This window comes from Centruroides sculpturatus, unplaced genomic scaffold (genome assembly GCF_000671375.1).
Source record: "Centruroides sculpturatus isolate CEXI.00-Female unplaced genomic scaffold, Cexi_2.0 scaffold128, whole genome shotgun sequence".
Classification (NCBI taxonomy): Eukaryota; Metazoa; Arthropoda; class Arachnida; order Scorpiones; family Buthidae; genus Centruroides; species Centruroides sculpturatus.
This window is the reverse complement of record NW_019385268.1, coordinates 903648-919342: the sequence shown is the minus strand read 5'-3', so window position 1 is coordinate 919342 and position 15695 is coordinate 903648. Positions and strand designations below refer to the sequence as shown.

The 15695-nt window shown below is 31.8% G+C and overlaps 1 protein-coding gene across 2 annotated transcripts; it reads left to right on the top strand.

Annotated features, from left to right (window-relative positions):
* The first annotated feature begins 1197 nt into the window (after positions 1–1197).
* Positions 1198–10644, top strand: LOC111636922 (probable 28S ribosomal protein S23, mitochondrial). 2 transcript variants are annotated; one of them, XM_023382306.1, is made up of 5 exons: positions 1198–1302; positions 1366–1581; positions 1649–1717; positions 4034–4154; positions 4794–5782. In XM_023382306.1, the coding sequence occupies exons 1-5, from the start codon at positions 1259–1261 to the stop codon at positions 4830–4832; spliced, it is 489 nt and encodes a 162-aa protein (XP_023238074.1). In that variant the 5' UTR covers positions 1198–1258; the 3' UTR covers positions 4833–5782. The 2 variants fall into 2 exon arrangements, with proteins under 2 accessions (XP_023238074.1, XP_023238073.1); XM_023382305.1 differs by lacking the exon at positions 4794–5782 and adding an exon at positions 10232–10644 and having other exon boundaries at positions 1220–1302; positions 1420–1581.
* The last annotated feature ends 5051 nt before the right edge of the window (positions 10645–15695 follow it).

Here is a 15695-nt window from a genome sequence, read left to right as displayed (position 1 = left end):
CTGCTATAAACAAAAAATTGTAGGATTACTTACTGTGTGTGTACCATTCAACGACGCCATTGCTTAAGCTTGTTTTCATTGCGGAGCAGCACACCAAACAGCGGGTGCGTTTTCTGATAAGTTATTTTTCTGCGAAAAATTTGCTGAACTTTGGAGACATCATTAATAGAAATAATTTTTATGGCCGTTGAATAAGAAATGTTTTTTTCACAAGAAATGTATAAAATTACAGTACTGTATTAGACTTACGGTACCTAATTTATATACCGTACAGACGATAGTAAACTCAACTTACCCGCCTAAACTCTCCGTAACGTGTAAGTAGTTTGGCTGCTCGTCCACTATTGGTCCAGATTTGACCAATCCTCTCGCGGCACGAGTCGGCGATGACGCTTTACTGCATTTTACGAGTCTCTTTTAGCGTCTTTATACGAATACGGTCACAATTTTTTCGCCACGATATACGAATCCGCATTATATGAACCCGCATTATAGGGGGTCAACTGTAGTTTTTGTATCGGTACATTTACACTTAATTTACATTGACACAGCAGTGCAGTGCTCTTATAAGCCAAAACAAGCTGACCCACATAAAAGTGTGCTCTGGTAAGCAAAGCTGCGTGCATTTCAAAAACTCAAAAACAGTTGATTTTCATACATTAGAGAATGTTCTTTGTGCATAAATAACATATAGCCTATACCGACGATTTTCAAACTTTTTTTGGCCACCGCCACCTTAGTTTCGTAAAAGTGTGCCCAATGCCCCTAACCATTTTCCCTTGGAGTGAGAAAGGCTTGGAAATATTCTTAAGAAAACTTTTCTATGAATCTCACACTGTGTCGACATCTGGAAATCATTAAATGCAAATCTTTTTCCTTACGTATTATAATAGAGTAAAGAGAAGGGTTGTCAGTGACCCCGACTGTCGCTTACGGTCGCTGTTCCGTCAGTACCTTGCCTCCGGTTTTTCCCTGCCGCACACTTATGTCTTTTTACCCCTCTAGATTTACTTCGTTTCCTGTTGGCCTATACGGTAGAATCTCATTTTATGGGATTGCAAAACAATAAATTTTTTCACCGTATCCTGTCGAGTCAATGTAATTTTACCTTCTTTTGACAGATCTGTAACTCAAAATAATAGATTTTTTTCTAGCCTCATCTACTGTAAAAATTGTGTTTGTTTTAACGTTTAATTAATATTTGTTTGTTGTTTAAAACAATAAATTATTAATATTTGAATATTTCTTTGATAGAAACATGGCAGGAAGCAGATTAGAAAAACTCGGAACTATATTTTCAAGGTAAATTTAATTTGAGTATACTAAAAATTACTGTTTAATAATAACCCTGGTATTCTGTTATAGACTATATAAATTTAAAATAACTGGATTTTTATTAATTAATGTAAACTGTATTAGAATGACTGGTTTACTCCGTTCTGGAGCTCTTAAAAAGGAAGATAAGCCAACTTGGTATGATATTTATAAAGCATTTCCTCCTCTGATCGAACCAATTTTTAAAAGAGAGGTATCTGAGAAGGAAATTACTCAGATTTTCTATCCTGAAGATGTTTACAGAGCGTAAGTTAACATAAACTTTAGTCTAATTTTTAAAACTGAATAATTCAAAATTATTTATTTTATGTAGGAAATTTTACAGAAAATATGGTTCTGATATTATTGACATGGCTGATACATCACCAACACTGTCTGAACAGTAAGTTCTTTTCTGTCTTTTTTATAATAAACAGAGAGAATTTTGATGTTGCAGAAAGTTTATGAAATATTAATTTTTATTATGTTTCAAATAATTTTCAGTTAAAATTAGGAATAAATCTATATATATATAAAATTACATATCCTGACTGAGTGACTGATTCATCATCTCCCAGAGCAAACTGCTGAACCTAAAAAGATAAAATTTGGTACACAATTATGGTTCGGCATGAAAATGCACACTAAGAAGGGATTTTTCAAAATTCCCCCTGCAGGGAAGAGAGAGAGGATTAAAGCTTAACCTGAGGAACAGCTTCTACTGTACTATTTTAGAAGTGATTTTTTTTTGTTTTTGATAGTAATAACTTAATTTCCAAACATACAGTATTTACCAAATCATCCAAATCATTTGCCAGAGCACTGCCAGGCTCATTTGCTGGTTATTATATATATATAAACTGAAAATTGGATAATACCAGATCGTCAAATGAAAATTTTATTTTTATAACCATTTAAAAGGGGTTTTTTTAACGAATAAACCGAAATGTTATGTCTTTTGAATCTGATGCTCACGTGAGTTCAAGAATTATTCAGAAAATGATCAATTATCAGATATTTTATTTAAATGCATTTTGGATCATAATTCTCACTGATCTCTCCTCAGTCTGTACAATACAAAATAATTTTATTGTTTTGTAATTTACAGTTAAAATTTTTTTAAAAAAGTTATAAAATATTAAAATAAATGACTTACAATTATTAAAATTATGAAAATTTTTCTTGCAAGAAGTAGAGCAATAAGTTGTTTCGTGAGCCAGCCATAATTGTTGTTGTTCTACTATGCATGCAAGAAATACTTTAAATCTTGAATATATGTTTGTGATGAACTTGAAGGGATAACATGTGAACCTTTAAATAAATTTAAAAAATTCAGCAATGAGTTGTATAACTTTCCTGGCAAAAAATATTTGTTTAAGAAACACTAGCAAAATTTTAAATTGTGTATAACACCATCTGTTATGAGAATTTATCATGAAAAAAATTTTATATTAATTATTATAAAATGGCAAAATGCTTAAGTTTGAGGGTAGAAATGAGTTTTATTTTTAAAAATTTTAAATGTTAATAACTAGTAAAATCTTCTTAGAGTCTAATACATCTCAAGATATGACACCTGACCCCTTCTATCATCCCATTCTCTTGACATTTAAGTATTAAAATTTAATAGCATAAATGTTCTTTATACACAAGCTACCATACCAAATTTCCTCTCAATAATTACCCCATCCCAAGATATTAAGTGAAATAGATGCCAACATGCACATAAATACATATCCATGGAATTTTTTTTTCTCTCCATTTTTGACTTTTTTGGATTCAGGTCTCACAACATGAGACTTTCAAAAAAAAAAACTCAGTGTCAAATTTCATGATTCCAATACTTTCTCTTGTTATGTATATATAATAGCTAGAAAATTAATGAGCAACCTTTATTTTATCAGTGAAATTCCATTATAAACAGAGCTGGTAATACAGGTAAAACAGACTCAAGATAAACATCTTAAAGATTTTCTGGTACTTGCTTCTAAGTGTATCCAAATATCTTGAAGACTTTCCTCTGACAACTTTTGTTTGACATCTCTGGTTTTATTACACAGAGTGCAACAGATCTGTGTAATATTTTTTATTAAAATGATTGTAAATATACTAACTTTGCNCTGAATACACTGAAAAGCGACAACACTACACTAGTTCACACTACAATCAGTGTTGCTGAATTGTTGTCTCGCTGCACCAGAAGTGACACAAAGCGCAATTCACGAAACCTATGACATAAAGCGTGCCATTTTCAAACTTTCACAAATTATTTTCAATATTTTGCATTAAAATCTCGCAATCCCAAGATTTCGCTAAGCGATTTTTCAAATGGGACCATAGTTTAAGAAGCTCTGGCCTACACAAATGCATTGAAAAAGTTTCTTTTTCCTTTTGTGGGATTTGGTGAAAAAATTAAACTTTTTAATAATTTACATATGTTTGTTATTACATTTGTTACAGATTTTACATACAAATAAGCAAACAAAGTTCACTTTTTAATAAAACAACCTATGTTTGTCTACTTAGTTGACTTTGGTTTTTTTAATGACATTATTGAAACACAAATATATATAATATTATAAAGCAACAGAAATGAACTTTAATAAGCAAAATGAAGTTATTGAAACAAATTTCTTACTCCACGGCCTTATCACAAAATTCTTGGTTTTTTTAGCTTTTATGTAAGCTTTTTGTAGATTTAAATTTGTTTTATTTAAAGATATGTACAGATATATCAAGAACTGAAAAAGAAAGGAAATGTAAATAATCTTGAGAAAGCTACAGAAGAAGCTCTCCTACAAAAGGGAATCAGATTGAGTAGAAAAGAGGAAGTGAAAAAGGTATTAAAATAAACTTTAAAAGTTTTTAAATATTTATTTTCACATTACAAAATGCATGAGAATAAATTAAATATTTTATTTCTAATTATAAGTAATAGTAATAATGACATATAAAAATATATTTAGTACAATAGAGACTTGTTTTACACTAGATTGTTATATGCAGATGGTGATTAGTTAGGGTAACCAATTCCTAGTGCCACTGATTCTTATTAAGTCAGCTAACTATACTTCATCATCCTTTATTCTGTAAACAGAAAACTATCAAATGCTACTCAGTGATGAATAATCTGATTTGCTTACATTTTTATCAAGTAGTGTAATCAACCAATTACTATTCACTTTACTTTTAGCATGAAAGCACTTATTGGTTAACTTCTAACTCCTAAATCTTGACTAAGATGACCAGACGTCCTGCTTTTTAACAATTTGTCCCACGTCTCGTGGTGTTTTAAAAAAGTCCCGACTTTTTGAAAGGATTAAATTTTTATCAATTATGTGTCATAAACTTGCGTCTTATGTTTAAGATTCAGTAAAGATTGTTTCGTATTGTGGCTGTACAACATATTAGATATATATTTTGTTCTAATTTTTGTGTATTTTCCTTTCTTTGGTTTGTCTATTGTTTGTTCTTTGCAGAAATTTTCTTCCCAACCCTTCTTGCTTGGTGGTGACTAATCCCTTTAGAACAAGAGAGGAATGTGACTTTGAGGGCTGTGTGTGTGAACAATGGGCATTCTTTGCTGGGACTTCGACAAGATAGGACGGATGAAAAATTACAATATAATATAATTTTACATTATTTTTTAGTTTTTTTAGCATAATGAGCAAGAAAAGAGAATGCTAGTTCAACGATGATCTAAGAAGTGAATTTCTGTTTATTAAGAAAACCAAAAGCGATCACATTGTAAAATGTGAGAAATGTAATGGTAAATTTTCTGTTTCACACGGTGGGAAGAATGATATTTCAAAGCATTTGGAGACACAGAAACATAAAAGGTATTTAAATATTGCTGAATCTTCCTCAAAAATATAGGACTTTTTTCAAAAAACAAGTTATGGAGACGAAGAAAAGCAATTAGCATTGGCAGGACTTGTCTTTTCATGCTATTAATCACAATCATAGCTTCAGGTCAATGGACTGTTCATCACAAGTTATCAAAATGTTATTTAACAAAAAATTTGCCCGTGCTAGAAAAAAATCTGAGGCAATCGTGTGTAATGTGCTTTCCCCATATGCATTGTCAGAATTTTAAAAAAAATCTAGAAAAAACAAATTTTATTTCCATATATTCTGGCACATCTAATCATAAGGATAGAAAAATATTTCCAACTGTTATTAGATTTTTTGATTTGGCAACAGGAATAAAAATTAGAATTTTAGATTTTGTATCATTGCCCGGCAAAACTTCAGAAATAATTGTCAATTCCATTATTAATATTTTGGAAAAAACAATTTAAAACATAAAATGATTGCATATTGCGCAGACAATACAAATGCAAATTTTGGAGGAAAAGCGAGAAGAGATACAAATAATCTATACTAATATTATAAAGAGGTAATGTATGTATGTATGTTAGTTTGTATGCAGCAGGTAATCTCCGAAACTACTCATCCGATTTCAAAAATTCTTTCACCAATATTTAGAATGGAACTTCAGGGTGGACATAGGCTATATATTATTCCGTTAAACATGGGGGATGGACAGTTCTTTACGGTAAGCCTTACGGAAAAGGTTACCGTAAAGAACTCTGCTTCTATTTATACCATTTTAGATGCAGTTTTTTCCGTTTTTGATTGCGTTTTAATAGAGTACGTCAACAGAATGTACACTAAGAAGGGATTTTTCGATATTCCCCCCGCGGGGGAGAGAGACAGGATTAAGGCTTACTCTGAAAAACTTGGCTTCTATTATACTATTTTAGATGCGGGTTTTTGCGTTTTTGATTGCGTTTTAATAGGGTACGTCAACAGAATGTACACTAAGAAAATATTTTTCGAAAAATTTTCCCCCACTGGGGAAGTGTTATACATTTATAATAGATACATTTTGAGCCACAACAAGGCGTGGCGGGGTCTGCTAGTATTTTTTATAAATTAAATGAAAACCTTAATCAAAACATTATTAGTGTTGGTTGTGCAGTGCACATAATACATAACGCTATTCAAACAGCTGCCAACTTGCTGCCCGTAGATGTGGAAAATATTGGGTACGTTCGTAATGTCGAACAAGTTAAATGCATTAGTAACGAATTGTTCGAATAGTAATAGTCTCGCCCAGTGCGCATGCTCTGTGGTGATGTTTCGAATGAAACTTTAACGAAGTTCACGAAGGAAAGAGCTAGTTCAGTTCATTAAGAAAATGGCGTCCAATGATATCGATGTTACTAAATCTACTCGAGTGTTTAAACTGAATTAAAGGGTGAAATGATAGAAATAACTGTCCACCCGAAGCAATGTAAGAAAAATATTTCAGATAAGGCTGCACTAGTAACATTCATATCTTCCATTTTAGAAACACTATTTAGTTATATGCAAATCGTTCAAAAAGTCTAACATAATAAGAATAACAATGACGTTATTCTCGTTTAAGTCATTCGACATTACAAACATACCCATTATTATTAAAACATATTCATATTTCTATATATACACTGTGCGTGTTGAAAGCCTTAATGAATTTTACGAAACTGTGGAAGTCGTTATTACACGAAGAAATTACATGGATATAGTAAAATGTTCTGGTTAGCTCTTTTGCCAGCTATTGAACAAATTTTGAAAATACAATAGTCGTTTATCCGAAACTTCAGTTAACCGAAAGAATTCCAGTCGGCAAATTAAAATTTTCGCTAGTGCTGTGGTGCTGCAATCTTTGGCTATATCTTGGGCTATTCCAATATTTTTTGTTGATGTGTGTGTTTTAGCTGGCAGCACTGGCACTTTTGTGTGGTGTTTTTCTGAGGACTGTGTGTCGTGCTGAATCGAACGTTTTTGATACTAGATTAACTTCTAAAGTATAATTATTTTTGTTTTTATATTTTTCAATATATTTGTTTGTAAAAAATAAAGAAATAATTTTTAATGATACAATAGCCATGATTATTATTTTAAAAAGTTTACGTTAGGCTTAACATTGACGAAAATTCAATGCGAAGTGACACGCAACAGAAAAAAATTTCAACATAGGATAGGTTAATATATTTTTTCGTACATAATCGGTTATCCGAACAACCCCAGTCCCCAATTGATTCGGATAAACAAAGCTCTACTGTATATGACCCTTTGAAATCTTACTTTCTGTCACAGGATAAATGTCCTAGAATTTTAGAAGAGTTTTTTGAAAAAGAAGCTTCAAAAATTTGGCTAGAGTTTGTACACAATCAAGCAGCTGTTTTTCAAAATGCTGTAAAATTTATTGAAGGTGACAAAATTTCAGTAATCGAAGTAGCAAACGAAATTAAAAATTTTAAATTTCAGTGTCAAGAGCGGTTATAAAATAATTTTCTTCCATTAATCATCTGTAATAATATAAGTCAGAAGAACAAGGTGCAATAAATCGCACAGATGTCATGAATTGTATCAAAAAATTCTATAGTAATTGCTTAGATTATTTAGAAGAGTGGACAGTACCTTACAATGATATTGAACATTTTCATTGGGCCATGTTATAACAAGAACTTAATTGGGAAGATGTGCAAAAATCATTCGATCACATTAGTCAACATTTTCCAGATAGCAATATTTCCAAAAATAATCTTTTTAATGAAGTATTATTATTAAAAAAATATATTGATAAGGAAAAGCTTAAATTTGGGCATCAGCAAAAATCTCAACAAAGAACAAATGGCTAAAAATATTTCATCATTTTGAAACAAACCATGTTCCATACAGTAACGCATTAAAAATTATGGAATACACACTGTCCTTACCAGGAACAAATGCCCCACTGAATGCATTTTTTCTACCGTAAATAAAGTGTGGACATCCGACAAATCACAATTAAGTGTTGAGACTATAAAAGCAATATTATGTGTAAAATATAATTTAACAAATTCTTGTGAAAAATTTTATGACATTTTTAAACAATGACAACAATTTATTTAAAAAAATTCACTCAAATGAGAAATATATAAAAGAATAGTTTTTAAAAATTTATAATAGTATATATACAGTAATACCCCGAACTTACGCGATAGGTGGGACTGAGCGGTAACCACGTAAGTCGAATTTGTGTAAGTCAGGGTATAATTTCGCATATAAATAAATACAAATAATTTTTAATTGGGGCCGGATACTAAAGAAAACAATAATTTAGAAAAAATGTTTAATAAGATCTTAGATAATACATGTGTATAACAAATTAGTCCTATATTATTTTACAATTTTTTACATTTACTCGATTGTTACACCATAATTTTAACATTGTTTCCATCTCAGCAATAATACTGGGACGTTTACGAATGATGCTCAAATTTAAAGATTGAGCATTTTTCATAGCTTCGAGAATTTTTCTTTGCCTTTTATAATTGTTTTGACTGACAATTCCGGTAGATCAAACTTCTTTGCCAATTCACAAATTTTCATTTTTGTATCGAAGTCTTTAATAATGGGTATGTTCGTAAAGTCAAACGAGTTAAACGTGTTAGTAACGAATTGTTCGAAAAGTCTAACAAAATAGGAATAACGATGACGTCATTCTCGTTTAACTCGTTCGACCTTACGAACATACCCAATGTTAACTTTACATTCCAAAGATAAAGTTTTTCTTTTCTTGTTTGATGCAGAAGAATTAGTTCTACTTCGTTTGGATGACAAAGTAGAGTCTCTCGCGTCTCCGTAGATATAACAAACACAGAAATAACACAAAATAAATTGTAGCTATGTGTCGATTCCGTGCAACACATCCGAACATGTAAGCCGAACAAATAGTGTGGGGGGAGTGAGTAATCGAGAGTTGCATGGCACTGAAACAAAAAACGAATCGACGAGATTTGAAAATCGCGGGTTCGTGTAAGTCGGTGTAGCTTAAGTCAAGATATTACTGTATTTATTATTATTGTAAATTTTACATATGTTGAAATTTAAAAAAATACAATACAATTTTTGCATTTTTTTTTAATGATAAAATTTTGTTGCTTTAGAACAATTTTTTTAACAAGACAACCCCTTTCCCTCCCTGTGAATTTTGTCCCACTTTATCAATGTTAAAATCTGGTCACCTTACTCTTGACCTTTGTTGTGAAGATGGTTGCAAATGTTGCTCACTATAGTAAAAATGTAAGAAAAATGTTCTAAACGTATTTTCATGTTTTTCTATTAACCCCTCATTGGCTTCATACTAACAGATGGGCAGCAATTTTGGCCATTTATGGAGACAATACACACTATTAAAGTCAGTACAACACACTAAAAAAATTATTTGTTCTGGTTGTTTAGATGTGCATATTGTTGATCCAGTATATTGCAGCAAGTGCAAAAACTGAAAATATAACAATTTGGCTTAAATTCATTTTTTTCCACATATTACTGTATCTTTATGTAACAATAGCATAGAAAATCATTTATGATGAACATCTCTTGTTTCCCAATTGTTTTGACGTATTTGTATGCTATGTTAGTATCTCTAAAGTCATTATAAATTCTGCATTTTTTTTTTTTAACAAGGACTTAACAATTTTTTATTTGAATATATTGTGAGCAATAACTATGTTAATTTACAATATGTAATTCTTATAAAACAAGAAAGAATGGGGAGATTTAAATTACTAATATAATGCTTGCAATATTAAGAAGGAATCAGAATTGAGATTCTAATTTTAAGCACAAAACAGCAACTAATTTAGATCTAAACACTGATTTTGAATTATTTGTTTTAACATAATGACAAAATTCAAAATTTTAATAGATCTTTTCCTTCTTAATTTTTCATTTATTTAAATTAGAGATAATGCAATTAAATAGCTAAATTATTTTAAATTTTTGTATAATGTCAAAAGTAACAGATATATATTCTGTAATAATAATTAATGAAATAAATTCATTTTCAAAATACTTTTTACATTTTGTATATTTTTAGGAAAATATAGGAAAAATTACATCTACAGTTAAGGTGCCAGATAATGAAATTTCATCAACAGAACAATATTCAAGGTCAAACATAAACATTGTCCCAGATGAAGGTAGATATAATATAAAAGATACAGAAACCTCTGAAGCTTTCAAGCTATCCATATCTGATGCATTTAAAACTGCCACAGTTCAGGAATTAACACAAAGCGAAACAAATGTGCCAATTAATGAAGATGCATTAAAATTTATAAAATCATCAATAACCAAAAAATGCAAATCCAAAGATGATCCAAAGTCAGATGACAAGACTACATGATTTAGTACAGTTACCATTTAAAGAGTCAAAGCAGTTTAAATATCAAAATTCAACACATAAGAAAATTATATTTAGACTAATAAAAATTTGTTGAAAATGTTTTATTTCTTAATTTTTTTTATCTAGATACAGTAGAGCCTCGATTATCCGACTCAATTGGGGACTGGGGTTGGTCGGATAATTGAAAAGTCGGATAACCGAAAAGTATGAAAAAATCCATTACAGTAGAGCCTCGATTATCCGACCCAATTGGGGACTGGGGTTGGTCGGATAATTGAAAAGTCGGATAACCGAAAAGTATGAAAAAATCCATTATTAGTGTAGTATATTATTATATCCCATGTAATTAGTATATCAGTATATTAGTATATCGCTATTAACCTACTTCGTGTTGAATTTTCATCGATGTTAAGCCTAACAAAAATTTTTTAAAATAATCGTTGCTATTGTATCGTTAAAAGTTAGAAAATTAAGCCTCGTTTAAATACTGGCTTTCTTTCATGGTCGAATGAGTATTGCCAGCTAAAACACGTAAAAATAATATTAAAGTAGCCAAGACATAGCCAAATATTGTAGCGCATCACTAGCGGACATTTGAAATTTGTCGACTAGGACGGTCGGTTAATTGGGGCTCTAACTATATTTAATATTAAATATTAAAACAAATATTGCAGCAAGTGCAAAAAGTGAAAATTTGACAAAATAATATATTGTCTTTTTTTTTTATACTCCGCCCTGTGGGCACTAAGAGGACCTCTTATAGCAGGCCCATTATGGGTTTGTCCAGGCCCGCAATGGGGCAGCCGGGTGGTGAGGGACGGGACCCAACATATCTGAACGGACCACCCCCAAAAAATTCCTGGGGATTCCTTAACCCGTCCGTATTCGATCCCGGTTCCCCCAGAGCGGTAGGCGGCCACCTTGACTGCTCGGCCATCCAGCCATCTATATTGAGTGTCTGCTGATCAACAACAGGCATAATCATTCTCTGCATATAACATCAGTTTTTGGAAAGATTCTTATACTGGCTTTATTTAATGAAAAATCTCTAATCTCTAGTTTTATCAGCTATAGTGATTTATCACCATCTTCAAGATAAACCTTCATTTTAAGTCTAATATTTGTAAATGAAACTGACCAGCAAAGATTCTGAATTTGCTTCAAATTGCTGGATGGATGACCAAAAGCTATTAAGGCAGTCTACTGCGCTAGAGGACCCAGGATCAAATCCGGATAGTAAAAAAAGAAATCACAGAAGTTTTTTACAAATTCTTGTCCCATTTCTCACTACCAACCATCTCCATTATGGACTTGGCCGAACCCACAGTGGACCGGATAAAATGGCCCTCTTAGTGCCCACAAGGCAGAAAGTATCGTTAACAAAAAGATAACACTAGGCAAGAATTTTTAAGAACCATAATGTGCAAATAATAGTGAAAAATAAGGGAATATCCACAAACTACATACACCATTCGAAGGAAGTAATGGTTGTCAGTGGCTACCAAGTATCACTGCAACCGGAAAAGGTTGAGAGTCTAGCCACATATCCCAGCCTCTTAAAATCTGTTGAAAGAGTGTTATAAACACATTGTCACGGATGTGGTGGATCACAATATCAACCATTAGCAGAAGGAACAATAAATCACCTCTTTTTAAGCTCGCCAACTTTTACGAGAAGTCAATTCTGCATCAGTGATGGTCTAGGGCAGTGGCGTGCCGTCATTAGAAGCAGTGGAAGCGCCGCTTCCCTCGTATTTTCTAAAAAATAAATAAATGTTAATTTTATTTATATGAAAATAATCGCACAATATTTTATTATAACCGCATTACGTATCTTATTACAAATTTTTATACTACACGTGAAAAAAAATTGCTTTTGTATATTCGAATATTAGTGGCGGAGTGGAATCTCTGAATTTTCAGATTCCAAAAAGCCAGATTTGCGCGTGCGCTTTACAGAGCACCAACCTCACCCGGTTTAGCCGGTGGAAGCCTACGACCTTGGGTTGATGCTACACACATATAAAGATTCCAATTCTATCAAAGACCGGTTCTCGGCTGTTAGCCGCCTGCCCACTAGATATTTCGATTACGTGAATAACGAGTAGATTTATAACTTAACCCAACCGATAAGAATTTACTGGTATGTTTTTACGATAGTTCTGTATAGTTGACAGGAGTTAAAAAATCCATTAAAATATTTGATATATTTATTCCGCTCTCCGATTTTATATTACTCACGGATTTCGATGTTAAACCGGTGATATTACGATTTCGTACATCCCATCTTTAAGGAGATGTAGAAAAAAACGTGTACAATTCTTGTATAATGTTAAAAAATTAACCGTTACTTCGACAGCGTCATTTACAACTAAATTTAATGAATGAGAGAGATGCACCAGGTACAGAAAAAGCTCTAGAATTTATTTTCCTTAAATTTACGATTTATGTATCCGTTTGTCATAAAAATTTGTCTTTCCACTTTTTTCCCGAGACTACAAATATTCGAGTACAAAGTAACTGGTTTCGACTTATTTCTACTTAAGAAGTAGTTAAATAATTAAGCGATTAGGGAATTGGGGACATAAACAAAACCCTGATGAAAGAGCCGGAATATTACTTAAACAAAAGCTTAACCGAACCAATCTATAGCCGAGTACAGTGGGGACTGATTTCTTCGAAATACTGTATTAGATGTAATAAAGACAGAAATTTTTCCAGTTCGACGAGAGTGACCGAAAAGTTGTAAATTTTGGAAATTTCCGTGGACAACACCTGGTCCTAAAACGAATTAGTTAGAAAACAAAAGACGGACAATCTATTAAGTTTAACATATTTAGATTTTTACAGCTATGGTGAGAAACGTTTAAAATTTACAACAACCCTGTCGCGTCCTTTGAGATATACTAGTGATGCGACAAAAGAGGCATTTGACATTGACCGGTATCGGCACCCTCGGGATTTGGCAGCCCGCGTGCATGTACAGTACACACCGCACACCTAGCAGGACCGTCTCTGATTCCACTCGTAGGGAGCTATTTGACTAAGTGGTTAAGATTTAAAGAGTAAAGAATATTTTATGTTATTTTCATGTACGTTTCATTACAAAGTTATATTTAATTATAATTTTCTTTAAAAGTATATTCATACAATTGAAGAATATTTTGTACCAGGTATGTATATCCACCACACATTTTATTTCACCAAGTAAGTTTTTATAATTTTATTTTTAATTTTAGCCCTTATATCGTGGCTAGCGATTCGGAATGTAATTGCGATATTGAAAATTTATTTTAAAAAAGTTTTGGCTCGAGATCGTATAATGAAAAAGAAAACATTATTAAAAGAGAACGGCCTATGCCTAAGTTAAATATAAACGCTTCAATAAAAAAATTTGTTCGACATTTTCACGATAAAATGGCTCTATAACTGCATAAAAATGCATTTACAGAGTAAAATTAGTGTGTGGAATAAGAATGGCTTTGACAATTTAGCTGGCAAAAGACACGAAAAATCGTCGATTCTTTCGTATTTGAAGCAATTTGGAAATCGAAGCGGAATAGAATTTAACATTAGTAAATAATATAAAATAAATATTGAAAATTATAACGAGATTGTTACGGTTAATAGATATAACATCGATTTATTTAGATATAATATATGTTTTTTTTATCAAAGCAAGAATTGGCATTTAGAGGGCATATGGAATATATTGGATTTAATAACAGAGGTAATTATATTAAACTTGTTTATTAAGTACGTCAGATAAATAATGTATTAAAAATACATTTAAAGAAAGAATTAACTGAGTGCCCCTGGAAGTCGACTTCTTATAGAAACACAGCTTCCCTATCATCAAATGTCACGGCACGCTCCTGGTCTAGGGTCCGTTCATACGTGGGTGAAAACTGAGATCAAGGGATCTATTCTGAGTTGTACTGTTAAGCTAATGAATACGATAAAAACAAGGGCTGCTAGGGAGGAGCAGCTAGAAGAAAAATTAAAGTGTAGTAATTGAGGCACAGACGTATCAATTTAGTATCAGTTTGAATAATGAATATTGTGACTAGATTAGAACCATCTGTGGTGAAATCTCACTCGCCCTCCCTCTTCCTCGATACTAATATGAGTTGGCCCCCTCTAGTTTAGATCCACAAGCGACCGGATGCATTCCAATTACGTGCGACTAAATATCCAGATGGCACAACGCGCCGATTGGTCGGCCGAATGACATCAACCTACTGGAAATGTTGATCAATTAGCTTAACCTATGTAAGAGTTTTGAGAGCGGACAGACGTTATAATTATAGACATTTCATCTAAAACTCGATAAAAGGCACTTATTTATAATTTCACTAGCTCTCGTATGTATTGACATTAATGTTAAAATTATTGCAAAATTTTCAATTAAACTAAATTACGTGACATCAAAGATTTTAATGTCGAGAGAGTTTTAAACATCAAGAAGTAACTTTTATCTGTTTTCCATTTCAATAAAGCAGTTTTGTACATTTACTATAATAATAAAATAATCAAAAGCAACAAATGTAAATTGCAAATTAAGTTTTTTTTACATTCTTTATTAGACAATACAGTATTTTTAAACTTATAAAAACTTGTATTTAATGTTTTATATACAGTAATACCCCGAACTTACGTGATAGGTGGGACCAAGCGGTAACCACGTAAGTCGAATTTGTGTAAGTCGGGGTATAATTTCGCATATAAATACATACAAATAATTTTTAATTAGGGCCGCATACTAAAGAAAACAATAATTTAGAAAAAAATGTTTAATAAAATCTTAGATAATACATATGTAGTCTATAACAAATTAGGCCTATATTATTTTACAATTTTTCAACTTTACTTGATTATTACGCCATAATTTTAACATTGTTTCCACCTCAGTGATAATACCGTGACGTTTACGAATGATGCTTGAATTTAAAGATTGAGCATTTTTCACAGCTTCGAGAATTTTTTCTTCGCCTTTTATAATTGTTCCGACCGACAATTCCGGTAGATCAAACTTCTTTGCCAATTCACAAATTTTCATCTTTGTATCGAAGTCTTTAATAATGGGTACGTTCGTAAAGTCAAACGAGTTAAACGCGTTAGTAACGAATCGTTCGAAAAGTCTAACGAAATAGGA